Genomic DNA, 26,004 nt, shown 5'->3' on the forward strand with positions numbered 1-26,004 from the left:
CAGGTAGTGTTGAAGAAGAGAGGCTGCAGAAGGACTCGAGGATGTAATGTTGAGGCTTTATAAGGCATGGGTGAGGCCTCACTTGGAGCATTGTGAGCAGTTTTGGGCCCCTTATCTTAAAAAGAATGTGCTGATATTGGAGAGGATCCAGAGGAGGTTCAAGAAGATGATTCCAGAATTGAAAGGCTTATGATATGAGTTGTGTTTGACCATAAAACTACAAGAGATAGACAGCAGAATAAGGTATAGGAGCAGAATTATGCCATTTGGCCCATCACATCTGTTCTGCCGTTTCATCATGGCTGATCCAATTTTTCTCTCAGCCCCAGTCTCTTGCCTTTTCCCTGTATCCCTTCATGCCCTGACCAGTTAAGAATCTATGAACCTCTGCCTTAAATATACATAAAGACTTGGCCTACATAGCAGCTTTTGTGGCAGAGAATTCCACTGATTCACCACCTTTGGTTAAAGAAATTTCTCCTTATCTCCTTTCTAAAAGGATGCCCCTCTATTCTGTGGCTGTGTCCTCTGGTCTTAACATTCTCCTACCACAGGAAACATACTCTCCACATCCACTCAATCAAAGCCTTTCACCATTCGACAGGTTTCAAATAGGTCACCCCTCACTCTTCTGAATTCTAGTGACTACAGGCCCAGAGCTATTAAATGCTCTTCATATGACAAGCTGTTCAAACCTGGAATCATTTTTGTGAACCTCCTTTGAACCCTCTCCGGCTTCAGCACCTCCTTTCTAAGATACGGAGTCAAAACTTGCTCACAACACTCCAAGTGAGGCCTCACCAGTGCTTCATAAAGTCTGGACATTGCATCCTTGCTTTTATATTCTAGTCCTCTTGAAATGAATGCACACATTGCAGTTGCTTTCTTCACCACAGACTCAACTTGCAAACTAACTAGGGAACCCTGCACAAGGACTCCCAAGTCCCTTTGCAACTAAGTGTTTTGTATTTTCTCTCCATTTAGAAAATAATCAACCCTTTCCGTAAGGCCAGTGATGCTGTGGGGATGGAACTGGACTCTCTCACGGTGGTGTCTGAAAAGAGGATGTTGTCTAAGTTGCATGCCATCTTGGACAATGTCTCCCATACACTACATAATGTACTGGGTGGGCACAGGAGTACATTCAGCCAGAGACTCATTCCACCGAGATGCAGCACTGAGCGTCATAGGAAGTCATTCCTGCCTGTGGCCATCAAACTTTACAACTCCTCCCTTGGAGGGTCAGACACCCTGAGCCAATAGGCTGGTACTGGACTTATTTCATAATTTACTGGCATAATTTACATATTACTATTTAACTATTATGGTTCTATTACTATTTATTATTTATGGTGCAACTGTAATGAAAACCAATTTCCCCCGGGATCAATAAAGTATGACTATGACTATGAATTTCATTTCTTCTACCAAAGTGCATGACCATATACTTCCCAACACTGTATTCCATCTGACCTTTCCTTATCCATTCTCCTAATCTAAGTCATTCTGTAGCCGTCTACTTCCTCAAAACTACCTGCCCCTCCACCTATCTTCATATCCTCTGCAAACTTTGCAACAAAGCCATCAATTCCATCATCCACATCATTAACAATTGGTTCCAACATACACCCCCGTGGAACACCACCAGTCACCAGCAGCCAACCAGAAAAGGCTCCATTCATTCCCATTCTTTGCCTCCTGCCAATCAGCCACTGTTTTATCCATGCTAGAATCTTTCCTGTAATACCATGGGGTTCATAAGACCCTGAAAACATAAGACACAGGAGCAGAATTAGGCCATTCAGCCTATCGAGTCCACTCCACCCAGCCATTCCATCACTGCTGATCCCGGATCCACTCAACCCCATACACCTGGCTTTTCACCATATCCTTTGATGCTGTGACTGATCAGGATATGATCAACTTCCACCTTAAATATGCCCATGGACTTGGCTCCATCGCAGTCTGTGGCAGAGCATTCACAAATATACTACTCTCTGGCTAAAAAATATCCTCCTTACCTCTACTAAAGGGTTGCCCCTCAACTTTGAGACTGTGCCCTCTAGTTCTGAATACCCCCACTATAGGAAACATCCTCTCCTCATTCACCATATCTAGTCCTTTCAACATTTGGTAGGTTTCAATGAGATTCCCCCCGCATTCTTCTAAATTCCAATGAGTACAGGCTCAAAGCTGCCAAACGCCCCTCATATGTTAACCTCTTCATTCCCAGAATTATCCTTGTGAACCTCCTCTGGACTCTCACTGAAGACAACACAATCTTTCTGAGATATGGGGCTCAAAACTGTTGACAAGTGTGGCCTGACTAGTGTCTTATAAAGCCTCAATATTATCTCCTTGCTTTTATATTCTATTCCCCTTGAAATAAAGGCCAACATTGCATTTGCCTTCTTTACCACAGACTCAACCTGTAAATTAACCTTCTGGGAGTCTTGCATGAGGACTTCTAAGTCCCTCTGCACCTCAGATATTTGAACTTTCTCCCAATTTAGATAATAATCTGCGCTATTGTTCCTTTTACAAAAATGTATTATCAGATATTTTCCAACACCTGTATTCCATCGGCCACTTTTTTGCCCCATCTACCAATTTGTCAAAGTCCTGCTGCAATCGCATTGCTTCCTCAGCACCACCTACCCTTCTGCCTATCTTCGTATCATCTGCAAACTTTGTCACAAAGCCATCAATTATCCAAATCTTTGCTCCTTTTATTCCCACTCGCTGCCTTCTGCCAGTCAGCCATTCTGTTATCCATGCACAGCATCCTTCCTGTCACACCATACGAATTTATCTTGTTATCAGCCTCATACGCAGCATCTTATCAAACACCTTCTGAAAATCCAGTAAATGACATCCACTGTCTTTCCTTTGTCCACCCTGCTTGTTATTTCCTCGAAAGACTCTTAAATTTGTCAGGCAAGATTTCCCTTTACAGAAACCCTACTGACCGACTTATTTTATCATTAGTCTCCAGGTACTTTGAAAGCTCATCCTTAATAATAGACTTCAATACTTTCCCAACTACTGAGGTTAGGCTAACTGGCCTATAATTTCATTCCTTTTGCCTTCCTCCCTTCTTAAAGAGTGGTGTGACATTTGCAATCTTCCAGTCCTCCAGGACCATGCCAAAATCAAGTGATTCTTGAAAGATCATGACCAATGTATCTGCTATCTCTTCAGTAACCTCTCTCAGGACTCTGGGATGTAGTCCATCTGGTCCAGGTGAATTACCCACCTTAAGATCTTTCAGTTTGCCTAGCACTTTTTCCTTTGTAATAGCAATGGCACTCACTCCTGCTCCCTGACACTCACAGACCCCTGGCACACTGCTAGTGTCTTCCACAGTGAAGACTGATGAAAAGTACCCATTAAGTTCACTTGCTATTTCTTTGTCCCCCATTACTACCTCACCAGCATCATCTTCCAGTGGTCCAATATCAATTCTCACCTCCCTTTTACTCTTTATATAACTGAAAAAATCTTCTGGTAACCTGCCTTATATTATTGGCTAGTATGCCCTCAGATTTAATCTTTTTCCTTCTTATAGCTTTTTTAGTTGCCTTTTGTTGAATTTTAAAAGCTTCCCAATCATCCAACTTCCCACTCACTTTTGCTACCTTATATGCTCTTTCCTTGGCTTTTATGCAGTCCTGAACTTCCCTTGTCAGTCATAGTTGCCTACTCCTGCCATATGAGAACTTCTTCCTCTGTGGGACAAATCTATCCTGTGCCTTATGAATTATTCCCAGAAACTTCAGCCATTTAGCCCTGCCGTCATCCCTGCCAGTATCCTCCTCCAATCCACCTGGGCAAGCTCCTCTCTCATGCCTCTGTAATTCCCTTTATTCCATTGCGATACTGATGTGTGCTTTATGCGTCTCCATCTCAAATTGCATTTGAATTCAATCATATCATGATCACTGCCTCCTAAGGGTTCCTATACGTTAAGCTCCCTGATAAGATTTGGGTTATTACGCGACACCCAATCTAAAGACAGCCTTTCTCCGAGTAGGTTCAAGCACAAGCTGCTCTAAAAAGCCATCTTGTAGACATTCAACAAATTCTGTTGCAATCCAACACCAACCTGATTTTCCCAATGCCCTTGTATATTGAAGTTCCCCCACTACAATTGTGGCATTACCCTTATTCCATTCCTTTTCCAGCTCCCTTTGCAATCTCAACCCCACATCTTGGCTACTATTTGTGACCAATGATTCCCATAATGGTTTTTTACCCTTGAAACTTCATAACTCCACCCAAAGATTCACTGTTGTCTGACCCTATGTCACCTTTCTCTAAAGATCTCTTACCGACAGAGCCACACCACCGCCTATGCCCTCCTGCTTGTCCTTTCGATACTTTCGTAGTTTGTTAAGCACCCTCGTGTGTGGCACTGTGTCAAAGGCCTTCTGAAAATCCAAGTATACAACATTAACCAGTTCTCCTTTGATAGCTCTGGACCTGTACTTGCTGGAATTCAGAAGAATGTAGGGGAACTCGTTGAAACCTATCGGGTGTGGAAAGCTTGAGAGTGGACGTGGAGAGGATATTTTCTTTGGTGGGAGAATCTAGCACCGGAGGACACAGCCTCAGAGGGGCATCCGTTTGGAACGGAGATGAGGAGGAATTTCTTTAACCAGAGAGTGGTGAATCTGCGGAATTCATTGCCACAGACCGCTGTGGAGGCCAAGTCATTGGGTCTATTTAAGGCAGAGACTGATAGATTCTTGTTTAGTCAGGGCATGAAGGGTTAATGGGAGAAGGCAGGAGATTGGGTCTGAGAGGAGAGGATAAGCCATGATGAAATGGCAGAGCAGACTCAATGGGACAAATGACCTAATTCTGCTCCTGTATCTTATGCCTTCCTTACTACCCAATTGATCTGTACTTCCATTTTCAGGAGAAGGAAGTAATTGGCAGAAGGAAGGGTAAAAATTAGCCTTATTGGTTGGTAGAGCAGATATAAAGAGCCAAAGAGACTACATTTGTTCCGCTTACGTTTCAGGATGAAACTCATCTACACAGAGTGAGATAGGGGGTCCTTCACTCGCTGCTGAAAAGGGTGAGAGGCTGAATTCCCATCATACTAGCAAAGTATTTGAAGAATCCTGACATGTTGGGCTGCAGGTTTCATGTACAACATCTCTTTCAATTTCTTACCTTCACCGTCTCAGTTCCCCCATCCACCTCACTCCCTTGTGCCCTCTCCCCTCCAACTCGCCTCACCTTGAGTTACTGGAATTGGATTAAGCTAAAACAACAGATGGAGCGTTGATATGCATTTGTAGCTCAGTTCTCCAAATAAGATGTATGTAGGAATCTGCAAACAGTAAGCAAGAGTCACATTCAGTCCTTTATTAAAGCTGTTTTAACACCACAATGTGTTTACATTGATTGTTTCAAGTCTCTGCATGTGTAGAATTTTCTTTTACACATTTAATCGTAATCACCACCCCCCTTTTCCACCCTTTTTCTTTTTCTGTTGCTGCTTTTTCTTGGAAGCTGCCGAGGGTTTCTGTTGTCGAGGGGGCACAATGTTGCTGGATGATGTAACCGTTGATACTGTCCCAGGTCTTGGGGATGTGGGCGGGCTATTCACCGTCTTGCTTGCATCCCTGAATTAGAAGAGCAGAATGGTCACTGACACAGATATAAAGTCATTTTTAAATATATTCCATCAGTTTGTAGATATGTGACAACACATTTAAGATAACTGGGGATCCTGATAGTAACCCAAGTATGGTTTTTCAGACTGCAATTCATTTACTTATGAGTTACTTTCAGCAGAGGGTTTGCTGGCTGCAGGGTTACTGTAATTGGAGGGTTGCACACATAGGTATCTGAGCATCGCTGTCTATTCCATCCCCAGCAGGGACCAGTGCTTTTGGATTCAGCTTGAGATCAGAACCATAAAACACAGGAGCAGAATTAGGCCATTTGACCCATTGAGTCTGCTCCACTATTTCATCATGGCTGATCCATTATTCCTCTCAGTCCTCCCTGCCCTGACCAATCAATAATCTATCAACCTCTGCCTTAAATATACCCAAAGACTTGTCCTCCACAGCTGCCTGTGACAACGAATTCCACAGATTCACCACTCTCTGACTAAAGAAATTGCTCCTCATCTCTATTCTAAAAAGACGGCCCTAAATTCTGAATTTGTGTCCTCTTAGTCTTAGACTTTCCCACCATAGGAAATATCCTCTCCACATCCATTCTCTCAAGACATTTCACCATTTGATAGCTTTCAATTAGGTCACCCCTCATTCTTATGAACTCTAGTGATTACTGAGCAATCAAATGCCCTTCATATGACAAGCTGTTCAATCCTGGAATCATTTTCCTGAACCTTCTTTGAACCCTCTCCAGTGTCAGCACATCCCTTCTAGGATAAGTGACCCAAAACTCCTCGTAATACTCCAGTGAGGCCTCACCAGTGCTTTATGAAGCCTCCATATTACACCCTTGCTTTTCAATTCTAGTCCTCTTGAAGTGAATGCTAACATCACATTTCCCTTCCTCACCAAAGATTCAACCTGCAAATGAACCTTTAGGGAATGGTGCACAAGGACTCCCAAGTCCCTTGTGCTTCAGATTGTTAAATTTTCTCTCCATTTAGAAAATAGTGTAACACCCTGGGAAAGGTATCACTGCTAAAGTAAGGGTCTTTCTGTAGAAGCAGTGTTGGAGATAACCGGTGTTTTGGAACGTGAGCTGAGTCTTTTTGTTCGGCATGAGGTGAAGAGAGAAAAAGCTGGAGAGAACCGGTCCTAAGATACGGCCCGGTGGGGAGATCGCGATTCGATGGAGCTGAACAGCGAGATCCACTGAGGATCAGTGAATTGAGCTCCAACTGGTGCACATTTGACTATTTAATTATAATGGGCCCTTTTTCTTTTTCTTTACTAACCCTTTGGTTAAGATTCACAAAAATAATTCCTTTAATCATATACAGTGTGCTGTCTGTTGTTCCTTGGTACTGAGTTGTAACAGGGCTGCAAACTACACAACATCCACACAAACCGGGGTTTGGGGTGGGAGAGCTGTGTCACCCTTCCCTCTCCCTCCCTTCCCCTATCCCAGTTTCACTCTGCCCCCTCTCCTAGCTGCCTATCACCTCCCTCATAGTTCCGCCTCCTTCTTCTACCCATTGCGTTTTCCCCTATTCCTTCTTCACCTTTCCTGCCTATCCCCTCCCTGCCTCCCCTCCCACACCTCTTTATCTTTCCCCTTACTGGTTTTTCACCTGGAACCTACCAGCCTTCTCCTTCCCACCCTCCCCCACCTTCTTTATAGGGCCTCTGCCCCTTCCCTCTTCAGTCCTGACAAAGGGTTCCAGCCTGAAACGTCGACTGATCTTTTCCACAGATACTGCCCGACCTGCTGAGTTCCTCCAGCGTGTTGTGACTGTTGCATTCAGTTTCGATTGTTATCTTTTTCTCTTCCAATTGCATCAGCTCGTCATCTATCAGTTCTTGGTCATGGGATGCCAAAACCTCTTCAACATCATCTTCGTCAACTTCCGCAAGCCAAACTCAGTTTGTCCTTACTTCGTTCCCAACGATCAAAATGCTTAATTATGTCTAGTTTTACACTAAGTGTAACACCCTTACAAGCTCTTTCAGGCTTTTCCAAAAATTTAGAACTCATCTTACTAACAGCTGCTCACAGGCACGTGTTTAAGCAATGCCGGCTAGAATGCTGTTCTGAATCCGGGGGCGCGCGCTGATTTTTTTCGTAACAGTGAAAACACCTTCTGTTAGCGAAAACAGGGAACTAATGTAGATCTTTCGTAACAGTGAGGTTTCATAAAGCGAACGTTCGAAAAGCGGGGGACACCTGTAATATCAAATTATAAAGGTAACGTAATAATAATAATTATAACTCAAGTCTCTGGGGCGGGGGGGGTCTTCTCTGCCCATCTGGGTAACCTCTCTCAATGAACTTGTTTGTTTTAATACAGATTTCCATATAGAAGTCATGAAAGTTGACCTCTGAGCATAGGGAGTTTCCATGGTCTGCTTCACAGGTCACTTGCCACCAGCAAAAGAAGTGGCTGGTGATCTGCTGTCTTTGCTAGTTATTCAAAAGTCGGGACAATCCACTGACTCACAGGAAGATCAGTACTTTATCAGTAATCTTTCACAGTTGATTTCACAGTTGATCGAAATCCTGTTGTTCATTCCATTGTATTTAAGCTGCTGCTACAGTACAGTTTTGCTGATATTAAGGATTACCTGCAGCGCTATCTGTCTGGCTCAAGAGGGAGAATTCCTTCAGATACACGTTCAGCACAAGTGTGAAAATGCAACAATAGAAACCTTACAGTTTGTTGCCAGAATTCGCTTCTGTTTTGATGCTGTTTCCCAACTTCTTTGTGCAAAACAAGCCACATTGGCTGAGGATTTAAAATACGTACGTGCACAAGAAACTTTACTGCAAAGGATTGAGTGTATGATTCTCAAGCAGGCTTTTTCCACTGAGGCAAGGGGAGAAAAAAACCAGAGGACATGGGTTAAGGGTGAGGGGGGAAAGTTTAAAGGGAACATTAGGGGGGGCATCTTCACACAGAGAGTGGTGGGAGTATGGAATGAGCTGCCAGATGAGGTGGTAAATGCGGGTTCTTTTTTAACATTTAAGAATAAATTGGGCAGATACATGGATGGGAGGTCTATGGAGGGATATGGTCCGTGTGCAGGTCAGTGGGACTAGGCAGAAAATGGTTCGGCACAGCCAAGAAGGGCCAAAGGGCCTGTTTCTGTGCTGTAGTTTCTATGGTTTATATGGTTTCTATGGAGGAAATGATTGGTTCAAGATTTACCTTGTGTGAAAGCTGTTCTGTTTGAATGGAATTGATTTTGTCCTCTGTCAGACTTACCTTCTCCCCCAGCAACCTGGTTTTCATTTATTTCACCACCCTCGGTAATTTCTCCCTGAGGCTGGTTGCTATATTGTGGGTGGTGACCATAGCGACGACGAACAAAGTAAGTCATAGTCATAGTCATACTTTATTGATCCCGGGGGAAATTGGTTTTGGTTACAGTTGCTGCATAATAATAAATAGTAATAGTAATAGAACCATAAATAGTTAAATAATAATATGTAAATTATGCCAGTAAATTATGAAATAAGTCCAGGACCAGCCTATTGGCTCAGGGTGTCTGACCCTCCAAGGGAGGAGTTGTAAAGTTTGATGGCCACAGGCAGGAATGACTTCCTATGACGCTCTGTGTTGCATCTCGGTGGAATGAGTCTCTGGCTGAATGTACTCCTGTGCCCAACCAGTACATTATGTAGTGGATAGGAGACATTGTCCAAGATGGCATGCAACTTGGACAGCATCCTCTTTTCAGACACCACCGTCAGAGAGTCCAGTTCCATCCCACAACATCACTGGCCTTACGAATGAGTCTGTTGATTCTGTTGGTGTCTGCCACCCTCAGTCTGCTGCCCCAGCACACAACAGTAAACATGATAGCACTAGCCACACAGACTCATATAACATCCTCAGCATCGTCCAGCAGATGTTAAAGGATCTCAGTCTCCTCAGGAAATAGAGACGGCTCTGACCTTTCTTGTAGACACCCTCAGTATTCTCAGACCAGTCCAGTTTATTGTCAATTCATATCCCCAGGTATATGTAATCCTCCACCATGTCCACACTGACCCCCTGGATGGAAACAGGGGTCACCGGTACCTTAGCTCTCCTCAGGTCTACCACCAGCTCCTTAGTCTTTTTCACATTAAGTTGCAGATAATTCTGCTCACACCATGTGACAAAGTTTCCTACCGTAGCCCTGTACTCAGCCTCATCTCCCTTGCTGATGCATCCAACTATGGCAGAGTCATCAGAAAACTTCTGAAGATGACAAGACTCTGTGCAGTAGTTGAAGTCCGAGGTGTAAATGGTGAAGAGAAGGGGAGACAAGACAGTCCTCTGTGGAGCCCCAGTGCTGCTGATCACTCTGTCGGACACACAGTGTTGCAAGCACACGTACTGTGGTCTGCCAGTCAGGTAATCAAGAATCCATGATACCAGGGAAGCATCCACCTGCATCGCTGTCAGCTTCTCCCCCAGCAGAGCAGGGCGGATGGTGTTGAACGCACTGGAGAAGTCAAAAAACATGACCCTCACAGTGCTTGCTGGCTTGTCCAGGTGGACGTAGACACGGTTCAGCAGGTAGACGATGAAATCCTCAACTCCTAGTCGGGGCTGGTAGGCGAACTGGAGGGGATCTAAGTGTGGCCTGACCATAGGCCAGAGCAGCTCCAGAACAAGTCTCTCCAGAGTCTTCATGATGTGGGAGGTCAACGCCACCGCTCTGTAGTCATTGAGGCCGCTGTAACGCTGTCTTCTGTAAGGAGGGCGATGTTGCTGATTTTGATAATCTCGGTTTTCTCCATCTGTTGCTGTCTCTGCTCCATCTCCTTTCTCTCCACCTTCAATGTTCTGTTGGTAATTATGTGGTGGACCTCGGCGGTGGGGGTTGTAACGACGATAACGATTTCTGTCCGCGGCATATTGGTTTCCTTGGACCGGAAGTCCTCCGGACCAGCTACGTTTTCTGCTTCTGCATCCTTTTTGCCTTCTACTACGTCAAACTCCACAGTTTCACCGTCTCCAACACTGCGGAGGTATTTCTGTGGGTTATTCTTTTCTATAGCAGTCTGATGTACAAACACATCTTCCTTTGTATCATTCTTGTTGATGAATCCATATCCATTTCGTATGTTGAACCACTTTACTGTTCCAAGAACCTTTTTTGCGATGACTGTCTTCTCCCCGGGGATTTGGGTTTGTCTGGCTGTTGTTGTTGCCGCTGTTTGGATTGCTGCTCTGTCCCGGCCTCGCTCCTGCTATTGACAGGCTGCGTGAGGTGGCTGTGGCTCGGGCCGATCTGAGGTGGAGGCTCCTGCACTCTCTCCGCTTCTTTCTTCTAATATAATTCCTTTCCACTTTTTCTGTCTCCAGTTGCAGAAAAAGCTCTGCATTTCGAATTCCTTCCTTGTATTGTTGATCTAGTTTCTTCATCCTTTTCTGAGACTCCTGCAAAGTGCCTTCCTGTAACTGCTGTAGCTGTCTTTTGAGAGATGTCAATTTCTCCTGGTACATCTGCTCTTTTACTTCCAGGTAGTCTTCATCATCCTGCTTATTGGCAGTATCTGTCTCCCTTGCATCCTCTGTATCTTAATCCGAGTCACAGCCACGGATACTGCATTCGTCCTCATCGTCGACGCTGTCTAGCTCCTCCTTGTCGTTGTAATAGTCGACAATGGGTGAGAGGAGAGCTGCGGACATCTTCCCTGCCGAGCTGCTCTCCTTTGCTGACACATCTAGTGCCTTGATGGTGTGCCAATCCAACTGGATTTTCCTGAGCAGAGGACTCTCTTGGGGGCACTAAATGGAGTAGTTCTCATTTTGGCTCTGCTCCGTTCATTTTTCAATCTCTTTACCACCCTTTTATTATTTATATTAAAGTGTTTATAACACTTTCATATACGAATTTTGATTTTTAATTGATGGAAATGACTACCAGAGGAAGCTAGTAATGGAAATGGAAAGAAAGAAGGTGCTTTTGAACAGCCAAAACAGTCAATCTCAGCTTACTTTGGAGGCTATCTCAAAGCTCCTGGATGATAAATTCGATAAAAGATTTGCTACTTTGGAAGTATTGTTAAAGGAGATCGAAGGTAGATTGGCAGTACTTAAGCAGGAGAGCGAAAAGCAACAGTGACAAATTTCCAAACTTGTTGAAGCTGGGAGACTTGGAACAGTATAAAGTCAAGACTATTGACTTAGAGAGTCGTAGTCGGAGACAGAATTTGCGAGTAATAGGACTCAGTGAAGACGTCGAGAGCGGTGACCTTACTAAATTCTTTTCTCAATTTTTAATGGAGGTGTTCAGCTCTGATGTTTTTCCTTCTCCCCCTATACTCGATCACGCCCACCGGTCTTTAAGAGTTAAACCCCTAAAGAGTTAAAACCCCGACCTGCGATACTCTGATTTCACTATGTGCATACGAAGGAGCATTTAATTCGAATTGCTCGTCGGAAAGGGGTTATTGTACATGGAGATCTCAAAGTTCGTCTGGTTCAAGACTACAGTCCTGAGGTATTGCGACAAAGATCGCTTTTTAAAACAGTGTTGACTGAGTTATATCAAAGAAATTTTCACCAGCTCTGCTATTTCCAGCTCGCCGAAGGGTTGTTCTGCCTGATAAATCACGTAAATGGTTTAAATCTGTGGACGAAGCATATTAATTTCTTGAGGATCAAAGTTCGAGCTCTGATGTCTAATAAATTTACTGTTTTTTTATGTCTGTATTCACTTGTTTATAAGTTAATAACCTGTTCATAGATTTGGACTTTTAAAGTTTGAAGAATTTTGCCCTTGGCTTTATAATGCTCGTACTTTGTTTTGGAGTATGGATATTTATCATGCTTTTATGTTAAAGTTCCTTTTTTTTCTCTCTCCCTTTATTATTTTATTATTTTCAATTGTTTGTTTTTGAAAATAATTAAGAATCTGATTTGGTGACTGATTTTTCTTTCTTGAAATATTGATAAGATTGTATCCTGTTTCACTTTCCAAGATCTTGCCTTTCAAACTGTTTTGTAAAAGGCTGCTGTTTTTTAAACATTTCTTTGGGGTTTTTTATGGCATTCTCTTCTCAATGTTTTGACTGCGGGTGATATTTTGAATTCCTTTTCATCGGAGACTTGCCTTCAAGAGAGATGCGGGTAGGGAAGTGTCTAGTTGGTTATCTGGCTGTCTACTGGCCAGTTTTCGGGTCTTTGTGGGTGGGGGGTGGGACTATTTTTAGTTTGATTTTTTCTATCTGAGCTGATCTGAAACTACAAATATGTCTGAAGTGTCGTAACTTCCGGTTACACTTTTAACCTTTTTCCCTCTTCCTGATTCATGAGTTTCCTGCGGTAAGGTTAACCCTTTACACACCATATGGTTTATTCAAGTATAATGGATAATATTTTTAATTTTGTTTCATGGAATACGAATGGTTTGAATCATCTCATTAAACAGAAGAAGATTTTTAAAGTTTTGCATTTACTAAACTCAATAAACAAATGATTAATCCAATAATTAAACATACAATACGAATATGGTTTCAATTTCGTACATTTTTTGGATTGAATAAATTTACCTTATCAAGTCTTATTATATCCAATTTTTTCTTCCAACTATCCAGAACTGATCAAGCTTTTCTTTTATGGAAAACGAAGGGAATAATATGTTTTTGTGATTTATTCATGGATAATAGTCTCATGTCCTTTGAACAGTTGTCTAATAAATATAATTTGCCTAGATCACATTTTTTCAGATACTTACAGATTAGAAACTTCTTGAAGGTTATTTTACCTACTTTTCCGATATTACATCAAACTGAAATTACAGAAAACTTTTTAGGTTTAAACCCCTTTAAGTTAGTCTTGTGAGACCATGGATCTGCGCCTGGAAAGTCTTCACTCTCCAGGGCACAGGCCTGGGCAAGGTTGTATGGAAGACCAGCAGTTGCCCATGCTGCAAGTCTCCCCTCTCCACAACACCAATGTTGTCCAAAGGAAGGGCATTAGGACCCATACGGCTTGGCACCAGTGTCGTCGCAGAGCAATGTGTGATTAAGTGACTTGCTCAAGGACACAACACGTTCCCTCGGCTGGGGCTCGAACTCATGACCTTCAGGTCGCTAGTCCAATGCCTTAACCACTTGGCCACGTGCCCACACTTAAACCCCTATCAGAAGAGTATAATAGCAATTGTTTATGATTTAATTATGAAAATACATTTAAGTATGTCTGATAAAATTAAGAATGAATAGGAAAGAGAATTTCAGGTATCTTTACCCACAGAGAAATGGGAGAAAATTCTCCAACTAGTCAACACATCTTCAATGTGTGCTAGACACGCTTTGATACAATTTAAGGTGGTTCATAGCGCTCACATGTCTAAGGATAAGTTAGCTCGTTTTTACTGCCATATAAATCCTGTCTGTGACAGATGAAATTCTGAGGTAGCTTCCTTGACACATATGTTCTGGTCTTGCCCTCTTTTGGAAAAATATTGGAAAGACATTTTTAATATTTCAGTAGTTTTGCATATTGATTTACAACCTCATCCTATTACTGCAATTTTTGGATTACCAATAATAGACTTTAGTCATTTATCCCCTTCAGCTTGTCGTTTGATTGCATTTGTTACATTAATAGCCAGAAGATCCATTTTATTAAAATGGAAAGATTCCAATCCCCCAACTACATTTCAATGGTTTTCTCAAACTATAACATGTTTAAATTTGGAAAAAATTAGGAGTGGTACCATTGATCCTTCAGATAAATTTGAAGAAACTTGGAGGCCATTTATTCGACATTTTCATATGATGTAAGCTGACCTTTTCCGAATCCTTTTTAATAACTTTTTGTTTGTGTATAGAGGAGCGGAGTTAATGACAAATAATGATCTTAACTGATGAAATATAAGCAGCACAGTCTTTGTTTTGTTTTGTCTTGTTTTTTTTAGTGTAGCTTCTCCTTCTCTCCAATTTCAGGGTGAAATCGATGATATTATGATCACTTGCCCCGATGGGTTCTTTGCCTTTAAACTCTCTAATTAATTCTGGTTCATTACACAACACCCAATCCAGAATAGCTGATCCTCTAGTGGGCTCAGACATGAGCTGCTCTAAAAAGCCAACTTGTATGCACTCTAGAAATTCGCCCTGAATCCCGCACCAATCTGATTTTCCCCATCTACCTACATATCGAATCCTCCATTACTATTGTAAAAATTGCCCTTTTGGCATGCATTTTCTATGTCCGCTCGTAATTTGTAGACCACATCCTTACTGCTGTTATAGTTATACTCTGTGTATAACTCACTTTAGGATCTTTTTACATTTGCAATTCCTTAGCTCTACCCACAATGATTCCACACCTTCTGACCCTATGTCAGTTCTTTCTAATGATTTACAAAGCTACGCCACCTCCTCTGCCTAACTGCCTGTCCTTTCAGAATCAGAATCAGAATCAGGTTTATTATCACCGGCATGTGATGGGTAATTTGTTAACTTAACAGCAGCAATTCATGCAATACATAATCTAGCAGAGAGAGAAAAAAATAATAATAAATAAATAAAAACATAACAATAAACAAGTAAATTGATTACATATATTGAATAGATTATTTTAAGATGTGCAAAATCAGAAATACTGTATATTAAAAAAAGTGAGGTAGTGTCCAAGGGTTCAATGTCCATTTAGGAATCGGATGTCAGAGGGGAAGAAGCTGTTCCTGAATCACTGAGTGTGTGCCTTCAGGCTACTGTACCTCCTACCTGATGGTAATATTGAGAAAAGGGCATGCCCAGGGTGCTGGAGGTCTTTAATAATGGACGCTCCCTGAAGAAGTCCTGGGTACTTTGTAGGCTAGTGCCCAAGATGGAGCTGACTAGGTTTACAACCTCCTGCAGCTTTTTTCGGTCCTGTGCAGTAGCCCCCCCATACCAGACAGTGATGCAGCCTGTCAGAATGCTCTCCACTGTACAAATACAGGTTTCCCCCGCTATCCGAAGGTACAGCGTTCCTATGAAATAGTTGGTAAGCCGGAATGTCGTAAAGTGAATAAGCAATTACCATTTATTAATATGAGAAAAAATTTTGAGCGTTCCCAGACCCAAAAAATAACCTACAAAATCATACCAAATAACATAAAACCTAAAATAACAGTAACATATAATAAAAGCAGGAACTTTTAAATACACAGCCTATATAAAGTAGAAATACTTTTCTGCAGCACTGTCTAGCGCAGCGAAAATCTCACGACAGCACTCTCGGCGGAAGTGCTCTCGGCAGAAACTCTCTCCGGTAACCTTTAAGCTATGAAGCTGCCAAATCATATCAAATAACACGTAAAAATACACAACCTATATAAAGTAGAAGTAATGTATTTACAGTGTAGGTTCACTTACCAGAATCGGGAAGACTCTAATAAACTGCAGTTCCGTCACAGTTAAACACTTGCTTATACGAATAACCACTTTCTGTAATTATTTTCTTCAGTTCTGCTGGGAACTTCTCGGCAGTTTCAGTGTCAGCCGAAGCACTCTCTCCAGTAAACGTTAAACTATGCAGCTGCCCTCGCCTCAGAAACCAATCAAACCACCCATGACTACCTTTAAATTCCACTTTTGCAACACTTTCATCACCATCGTCCAGTGCTTTCTGTTTCAGCTTATTAAAGAGACTAACTGATTTCTCCTTAAGTATAAGAAAACTTAACGGAACACCACGCTTTGTACACCCATCAATCCACTCAAGCAACAGACTCTCCATTTTATCCACTATTGGATGCTGACTAAGAGAGACCATTTTGCTACGAGCAGAACCCACAGTAACATCGACAGCTTTTAAAATCCTTTCTCTCTACATACAAATAGTGCGAATGAAGGACGCAGGCAAGTTCAACGCGTGGACAATGTCCTTACTTCGTTCACCACGATCAAAACACTTAATTATGTCTAGTTTTACGCTAAGTGTAACACCCTTACGAGCTCTTTTAGGCTTTTCCGATACCTTAGAACTCATCTTGCTAAACGGATGCACAAAATAAATCGAGATAAAGCACGTGTTTAAGCAATGGCGGCTAGAATGCAGTTCCGGGGAGGAGCTTGGCTGTTAGGACGTGCGCTGCCTTTTTTCGCACACTGTCTTTTTTCATAACAGTGAAAACACCTTCTTTTAGCGAAAACAGGTAACTAATGTAGGTCTTTCGTAACAGCGAGGTGTCGTAAATCGAACGTTCGGAAAACGGGGACCACCTGTATAGAAGTTTTTGAGCGTATTTGTTGACATGCCAAATCGCTTCAAACTCCGAATAAAGTATACTCGCTGCCTTGCCTTCTTTATAACTACATTAATATGTTGAGACCAGGTTAGATCCTCAGAGATCTTGACACCCAGGAACTTGAAGCTGCAACTCTCTCTATTTCTGATCCCTCTATGAGGATTGGTATGTGTTCCTTCGTCTTACCGTTCCTTAAGTCCACAATCAGCTCTTTCATCTTACTCACTCCTGTTCACCCTCTCGTCACCACCTGAGATTCTACTAACAATGGTTGTATCTTCAGCAAATTTGTTGCAAATTTCGATACAATCTGTGTCCAAGGTTGTTCAGCTCTCAGGTATAATCTTCTTTCAGCCATGATTCAGTGATGCCTACAACATCATACATGCCAGTCTGTAGCTGTGCTATCTTTATCTACCTTGGTCTGTATACTGTGCACATTCAAATGTAACACCTTCAGTCCTGAATTTTAAGCACTATCAGTCAAGTTCCCATCACCCTGCCAAATTAGTTTAACCCTCCCGAACAACTCTACAAACCTGCCCGCAAGTATATTGGACTCCCTTGGGTTTAGGTGCAATCCCTCATTACTCAATCAGCAGGTGAAACTTTCCACAAAACTAAATTACCAATTGACACTGACAGCAGTTACAGCCTCGATAAACACAAAATTCTTAAAGATAAAAATGTCTGTGTTCCCAAGTTTGTTGAAACTGATGAGTCTTTCAGTTATGATCTGGTACCAACATAAGAACTATAACTGATTTCAGTACTGCTTTTGATCTTGGAGTACAGGAGGATGCCATTCCACCCGACAAGTGATTGAATCAGATTCCATACTCTGCCAAATATCCACTTGTATTATTCAGCACAGGGACCTCGAAAGACCATCACACACAGCAGATACTCACAGTTCACTAGCTCCAGATGATGTTGCACCTTGAGTTCCTTTCCCAATGGGCTCCTTCTTCTTGCCCTTCTTTCTCCCACGATAATAGGAGCGTTCCCGCATGGGAAGCCATCGTTCTGGATCTGCGGGTACTTTCGGATCATAATTCTTGGGTAGTTTACCTGCATGTTAAAAAGTCGGACAATTACACACATTGGACTAACTTAAGTTCATTCGTTTAGCTAAATTAGATCAAGAATGTCTGAATTTGCTGTTTTTTTCTAAAATTTGGCCTCATTATGAAAAGGTATTCTCATTCCCAAGTTGTTTTTACATCTCTGAAATCTCTGAAGTAGAAACAACTTCATGTTTCTATCAACATTGAAGGTCATTCCACTTGGCCATCAGAACAATCTCATAGATACAAGTTCTACCCCCAATTCATTTTCATGTAACCTCTCTCTTCTGCTCATCAACTCTATTCCAATTCTCTACGCAGCACAGCTTTGGCACGTTAGAGAAAATCAGAGCACCTACCGAACCATAGGGTGAATGTGTATACATCATACAGACATTACTGTTCACTCTTCTATGCCCTATGGGAAGTACAGAAATGATCATGTGTCCAACCTGTAATTCTGAATTGACGAGATTTTCATCATCATCATCATCATCAGGTGCCGTGCCCAGTTTGAGCTTCGACTGCCATGGCCCACACACTCCTGTTTCGGGTCAAGTGGATCAATTCATTGGTATTCATTTCCAGTTCTCTGGCTGCTGTCTCCATCATCATTTGTCTTTGTCTTTGGTGACCAAAACTGAACACAATACTCAAGATTTGGCCCCACCAATACCTTATACAACCTCATCATAAGCTCTTATACTCAATACTTTGATTAATAAAGGGCAATGTACCAAAAGCTCTCTTTACGACCCTATCTACCTGTGACGCCACCTTTAGGGAATTTTGTATCTGTATTCCCAGATCCCTCCGTTCTACTGCACTCCTCAATGCCTTACCATTAACCCTGTATGTTCTACCTTGGTTTGTCCTTCCAAAGTGCAATACCTTACACTTGTCTGTATTAAACTCCATCTGCCATATTTCAGCCCATTTTTCCAGCTAATCCACGTCCCTCTGCAGGCTTTGAAAACCTTCCTCACTGTCCACTACACCTCCAATCTTTGTATCATCAGCAAATTTGCTGATCCAATTTACCACATTATCATCCAGATCATTGATATAGATGACAAATAACAATGGACCCAGCACTGATCCCTGTGGCACACCACTAGTCACAGGCTTCCACTCAGAGAAGCAATTCTCTACTACCACTCTTTGGCTTCTTCCATTGAGCCAATGTCTAATCCAATTTACCACCTCTCCATGTATACCTAGCGACTGAATTTTCCTAAATAACCTCCCATGCGGGACCTTGTCAAAGGCCTTACTGAAGTCCATGTAGACAATATCCACTGCCTTCCCTTCATCCACTTTCCTGGTAACCTCCTCGAAAAACTCCAATAGATTGGTCAAACATGACCTACCATGCACAAAGCCATGTTGACTGTCCCTAATAAGTCCCTGTCTCTCCAAATGCTTGTAGATTCTGCCTCTTAGTACTCCCTCCAATAACTTACCCACTACTGACGTCAAACTTACCAGCCTATAATTTCCCGGATTATTTTTCGATCCTTTTTTAAACAACGGAACAACATGAGCCATTCTCCAATCCTCCGTCACCTCACCCGTTGACACCGACATTTTAAATATATCTGCCAGGGCCCCTGCAATTTCAACACTAGTCTCCTTCAAGGTCCGAGGGAATACCCTGTCAGGTCCTGGGGATGTGATGCTGAGGCTTTATAAGACACTGGTGAGGCCTCACCTTGAGTATTGTCAACAGTTTTGGGCTCCTCATCAAAGAAAAGATATGCTGGCACTGGAGAGTGTTCAGAGTAGGTTCAGAAGGATGATTCCGGGAATGAAAGGGTTATCGTATGAAGAACATTTGATGGCTCTGGGTCAGTACTCCCTGGAGCTTAGAAGGATGAGGAGGGATCTCATTGAAACTTTTCGAATGCTGAAAGGCCTAGACAGAGCAGATGTGGGAAGGATGTTTCCCATGGTGGGGGAGTCAGGATAAGAGGGCACATCCTCAGGATAGAATGGAGTCCACTTAAAACAGAGATGCAGAAAAACTTCTTTAGCCAGAGGGTGGTGAATTTGTGGAATTTATTACCACAGGCAGCTGTGGAGAACTGGTCATTAGGCAGAGCTTGATCAGTTGTTGATCGGACACAGCATCAAAGGTTATGGGGAGAAGGCTGTGGAGTAGGGCTGTAGAGGGGGAAAAAAGGATCAGCCATGATTGATTGGCGGAACAGGCTCAATGTGCTGAATGGTCTTTTTCTGCTCCTATGTCTTATGGTCCAAAACATTGCCCCACAGCCATTCACAGTAATGTTCAAGGTTCAATTTAAACTAGTTTAGGGTGTCGAGCGAAGTAACATAATAAATGAACAGCAGAATCTATCACAAATTAACCATATGCTACTTGAAATTGATGCTGGTAAACAGAAATAAGAAATGTAAAGGAAAAAACCTCTCTTTTTCTTCTTCTTTTTCTTTGTATCACCCTGTCTGTAAAACAAAGAAAACGTCAGAAGGAAAAATTCTATCAAAGCAGAAAAAAATAACCTGAATGTTATAAAAATTGCAGCCATTAAGTTTTCAGATATAGTGCGGAATAAATTTGCTCCATTTCCCTCGCAGCTGTTAAATTAATCCAAGTCATGGAGATGTAAATACAACCAACTACTCATCACTGATCACAGACCATTTCATACAAAAGTTCAGTAAAAACCAGTCTTGAAATTATGAGGGGTATACAGGGTAAACGCAAGAAGCTTTTTCCCACTGAGATTCCACTGAGTGGAACTGCAACTAGAGGTAATGGGGTGCAGGGTAAAAGGTGAAAAGTTTAAGGGAAACATGACGGTCATGAGAATGTGGAACAAGAGGTGAATGCAAGCTCAATTTCAATGTTTAACTGAAGTTTGGATACGTACATAGATGGTAGGTCTATGGAGAGTATTGGTAGTAGGCAGTTAAATAAATCAGCACAGACTAGATGGGCTGAACACCCTGTCTTTGTGCTGTACTTCTCCAGTAACATCATCTGATAGGTATTTGAAGACAGAGGGAGTGCTTGAATACAATTAAACGTTATTGCCCAGTAATTTTAAGTGACATTTAACCACGACAATATTTGATGTCAAGTATAGTCAGTGTCGTCTAAAGGCCTGGTAAAGTGGAAGCCAACATGCATTAAAGAGTAGCCATGTGGTATCCACTCTGAGGGATATGTTAGAACATAGAAAATCTGCAGCATATTACAGGCCCTTCAGCCCACAATGTTGTGCCGACCATGTCGCCCATTCTAGAAATTGCCAAGAATTTCCCAAAAGCATAGCCCTCTACTTTTCTAAGCTCTTATCTTAGAGTCTCCTTAAAAGACCCTATTGTATCCGCCTCTACCACACATTCGACACACCCACCACTCTCTGTGTGAAAAACTTACTTCTGGAAGTAGGCATACTCTCTGTACCTACTTCCAAGCACCTTAAAACTATGCTCTCTCGCGCTAGCCATTTCAGCCCTGGGAAAAAGCCTCTGACTATCCACACGATCAATGCCTCTCATCATCTTATACACCTCTATCAGGTCACCTCTCATCCTCGGTCGCCCCAAGGAGAAAAGGCCGAGTTCACTCAACCTATTCTCATAAGGCATGCTCCCAAACCCAGGCAACATCCTTGTAAATCTCCTCTGCACCCTTTCTGTGGTTTCCACATTCTTCCTGTAGTGAGGCGACCAGAACTGAGCACAATATTCGAAGTAGCATCTGACCAGGGTCCTATATAGCTGCAACATTACCTCACGGCTCCAAAACTCAATCCCATGATTGATGAAGGCCAATACACCGTATGCCTTCTTAACCACAGAGTCAACCTGCGCAGCAGCTTTGAGTGTCCTATGGACTCGGACCCCAAGATCCCTCTGATCCTCCACACTGCCAAGAGTCTTACCATTAATACTATATTCTGCCATCATATTTGACCAACCAAAATGAACCGCTTCACACTTATCTGGGTTGAATTCCATCTGCCACTTCTCAGCCCAGTTTTGCATCTTATCATGTCCCACTGTAACCTCTGACAGCCCTCCATACTATCCACAACACCCCCAACCTTTGTGTCATCAGCAAACTTACTAATCCATCCCTCCACTTCCTCATCCAGGTCATTTATAAAAATCACTAAGAGTAAGGGTCCCAGAACAGATCCCTGAGGCATATCACTGGTCACCAACCTCCATGCAGAATATGACCTGTCTACAACCACCCTTTACCTTCTGTGGGCAAGCCAGTTCTGAATCCACAAAGCAATGTCCCCTTGGATCCCATGTCTCCTTACTTTCTCAAAAAGTCTTGCATGGGGTACCTTATCAAATGCCTTGCTGAAATCCATATACACTACATCTACTGCTCTACCTTCATCAATGTGTTTAGTCACATCCTCAAAAAATTCAATCAGGCTCGTAAGGCATGACCTGCCTTTGACAAAGCCATGTTGACTATTCCTAATCATATTATGCCTCTCCAAGTGTCCCTAAATCCTGCCTCTCAGTATCTTCTCCATCAACTTAACAACCACTGAAGTAAGACCCACTGGTCTATAATTTCCTGGGCTATCTCTACTCCCTTTCTTGAATAAGGGAAAAACACCTGGAACCCTCTAATTCTCCGGAACCTCTCCAGTCCCCAATGATGATGCAAAGATCATCGCCAGAGGCTCAACAATCTCTTCCCTCGCCTCCCACAGTAGCCTGGGGTACATCTCATCTGGTCCCGGAGACTTATCCAACTTGATGCTTTTCAAAAGCTCCAGCACATTCTCTTCCTTAATATCTACATGCTCAAGCTTTTCAGTCCACTGTAAGTTATCCCTACAATCGTCAAGATCCTTTTCCATAGTGAATACTGAAGCAAAGTATTCATTAAGTACCTCTGCTATCTCCTCCGGTTCCATACACACTTTTCCACTGTCACACTTGATTGGTCCTATTCTCTCATGTCTTATCTTCTTGCTCTTCACATACTTGTAGAATGCCTTGGGGTTTTCTTTAATCCTGTCCACCAAGGCCTTCTCATGGCCCCTTCTGGCTCTCCTAATTTCATTCTCAAGCTCCTTCCTGCTTGCCTTATAATCTTCTACATCTCTATCATTACCTAGTTTTTGAACCTTTCGTAAGCTCTCCTTTTCTTCTTGACTAGATTTACAACAGCCTTTGTACACCACGGTTTTCTTCTAAAATACTGCTGACAATACTCCAAGTGAGGCTTTACCAATGCTTTATAAAGTCTCAACATTACAGCCTTGCTTTTACATTCTAGTCTTCTAGAAATAAATGCTAAAATTGCATTTGCCTTCCTCACCACAGACTCAACCTGCAAATTTACATGGAAACATAGAAAACCTACAGCACAATACAGGCCCTTCGGCCCACAAAGCTGTGCCAAACACGTCCTTACTTAAGAGAACCCTGCACAAGCACTGCCAAGTTTCTTTGCATCTGTTTTTTTGTATTTTCTCTCCATTTAAAAAATAACCAACCTTTTATTTCTTCTACCAAAGGGTTTCTTCAAGATCGGAAATACAAACATCAAACAAGTCAACAAATTCAGATATCTTGGCAGCCAAGTATCAAGTGATGGCAGGTGTGACACAGATATCAAATACAGAATAGCAATGGCGAAAGAAGCTTTCCAAAAAATGAAGACCATATTAACAGACAGAAAGATGAGCACGTACACTAAAAACAGAATACTGCAGTGCTACATTTATTCTATCCTGACTTATGGAAGTGAATGCTGGACCATTTCTCCAGCAATAGAAAAGAGACTAGAAGCAGCTGAATTATGGTTCTACAGGAGAATGTTAAAAATATCATGGACCACACACACATCAAATGAAGAAGTTCTCAGAAGAGCCCAAGCTGTTCGCTCACTCATACCAACAATAAGAGAAAGACAACTCAGATTCCTAGGACACATCATGCGGAAAGATGAACTAGAAAAACTCATACTCTCTGGAAAGATTGAGGGGAGCAAACCTAGAGGAAGACCTTGGCTGATGTACATCAAAAGCATAGCCAGGTGGCTACACATCGAGGAAATGGAAGTCATCCAAAACACGAAGGATAGATCTATATGGAAAACCATGGTCAAAGTCCGCATCGGATATGATACCTAGACAGACAGACAGACCGACCAAAGGGTATGACCATACACTTCCTGACACTGCAGTTCAACTGCCACTTCTTTGTACATTCTCTTAATCTAAGCCCTTCTGTAGCCTCTCTACTTCCCCAAAGCCATCCAACTATCTTTGTCTCATCTGCAAACTTTGCAACAAAGCCATCAATTACGAAATTCCAAGTCACTGACATATAACAAAAAGAATTGGTCCTAACACAGACTCCTGTGGAACACCACTAATCACTGGCAGCCAACCTGATTAGTGTCTTAAAGGCTCAGCATTATCTCCTTGCTTTTATATTCTATTCCCCTTGAAATAAATGCCAACATTGCATTTGCTTTTTTTTTACCACAAACTCAACCTGCAAATTAACCTTCTAGGAGTCTTGCATGAGGACTCCCAAAAGTCCCTCTGCAACCTCTAATGTTTGAACCTTCACCCCATTTACATAATAACCACTGTTCTTTTAACCAAAATGCATTGTCATACATTTTCCAACACCTGTATTCCATCGGCCACTTTTTTGCCCCATCTACCAATTTGTCAAAGTCCTGCTGCAATCGCATTGCTTCCTCAACACTACCTACCCCTCCGCCTGTCTTCACATCATCTGCAAACTTTGCCACAAAGTCATCAATTCCACTACTAAATCATTGACAAACAATATGAAATGTAGCAGTCCAATACTGACCCCTGAGGAACACCATTAGTCACGAGCAGCCAACCAGAAAACGTCCCTTTTTAAACTACGTCTTTAACAATCGACTTCAACATCTTACCAGCCACTGAGGTCAGACTAACTGGTCTATAATTTTCTTTCTTCTGTCTCTCCTTTCTTGAAGAGTGGAGTGACATTTGCAATTTTCCATTTTTCCAGAACCAATCCAGAATCTAGTGACCCTTGAAATATAATTACTAATTCTTCCACAATCTCTTCAGCTACATCCTTCAGAACCCTGGTCCAGGTGACTTGTCTGTCTTCAGGCCTTTCAGTTTTCCAAGAACCTGCTCCTTAGTTATGGTAACTTCACACACTTTATGACCCCTGACACCTGGAACTTCCACCATAGTGCTAGTGTCTTCCACAGTGAAGACTGATGCAAAATACTGGCTCAGTTCATCCGCTATTTTCCTGTCCCCCATTACTACCTCTCCAGCATCCACTCCCTCCTTTCTTTCACACTTTATGTGTTGAAGAAACTTTAGGTATCCTCTTTAATATTATTGGCTAGCTTACTTTCGTATTCTATCTTTAACTCCTTATTGATTTTTTTAGTTGCCTTCTGTTGGTATTTGAAAGCTTCCCAATCCTCTGTTAATCCTCTAATTGTTGTTCGTCCATTGTTGTCGTCGATGAAGACCTCGACACCATTATGATGGTGTCGAGACGAGCGCGTGATTTGGATTTAAGTGAGGGAGAGTTGTGCAGCGTCAGCCTCACTCTCTCTTCCCGATTCCCATCTGGATCCAGCAGCAAGACAAGAGTCGAGACGGCTGGAGATGGGACTAGGTGCAGTGGATGACCAGGACGTCGTCTGTGTCTTGTTCTGCTCTACACGTTCCACGACGCTTGCAGAGACCGCCTTCTTGACCGCTGGACCTTCCGTTGGTCTTGTCCGCTCAGTCCACCGGAGTCTGTCTTCACACGCTGGGATAGACAACTCCCTATCTCACCGAGGGTTTGAGACCCGTCAGCTACCCTCACCTGGTTTAGCCGGCTTGTCGAAGCCGTTGCCCGGGGTGTGGCCGCTGTCGCATGCAAACAGCTACGGGGAGCCACAGGTGAGAGCTGAGTGCCAGGTGGGGACCAAAGGTGGACTAACTGCCCTGAAAAGGACGCGACATGTTCCCCCACCAGAGGTGCTACCCCTCCCTGACACCCCATACATCCTCTAATAGAGCACTAAT

At 42.6% G+C, this 26,004-nt stretch overlaps 1 protein-coding gene across 1 annotated transcript in view; it reads right to left on the reverse strand.

Moving 5' to 3' along the window:
* Window positions 1–5,361: 5,361 nt before the first annotated feature.
* Window positions 5,362–26,004, reverse strand: part of srp72 (signal recognition particle 72) — a 135,435-nt gene continuing 114,792 nt past the window's right edge. The window contains exons 17-19 of the mRNA XM_063042557.1: window positions 20,379–20,416; window positions 17,795–17,954; window positions 5,362–5,636 (exon numbers count right to left, since the gene is read on the reverse strand). Of these exons, the coding sequence (XP_062898627.1) occupies window positions 5,468–5,636; window positions 17,795–17,954; window positions 20,379–20,416 (367 nt within the window). The 3' untranslated portion in view covers window positions 5,362–5,467. The remainder of the gene's footprint in view (window positions 5,637–17,794; window positions 17,955–20,378; window positions 20,417–26,004) is intronic.

Source organism: Mobula hypostoma, chromosome 3 (genome assembly GCF_963921235.1).
Source record: "Mobula hypostoma chromosome 3, sMobHyp1.1, whole genome shotgun sequence".
In the NCBI taxonomy this organism is placed as follows: Eukaryota; Metazoa; Chordata; class Chondrichthyes; order Myliobatiformes; family Myliobatidae; genus Mobula; species Mobula hypostoma.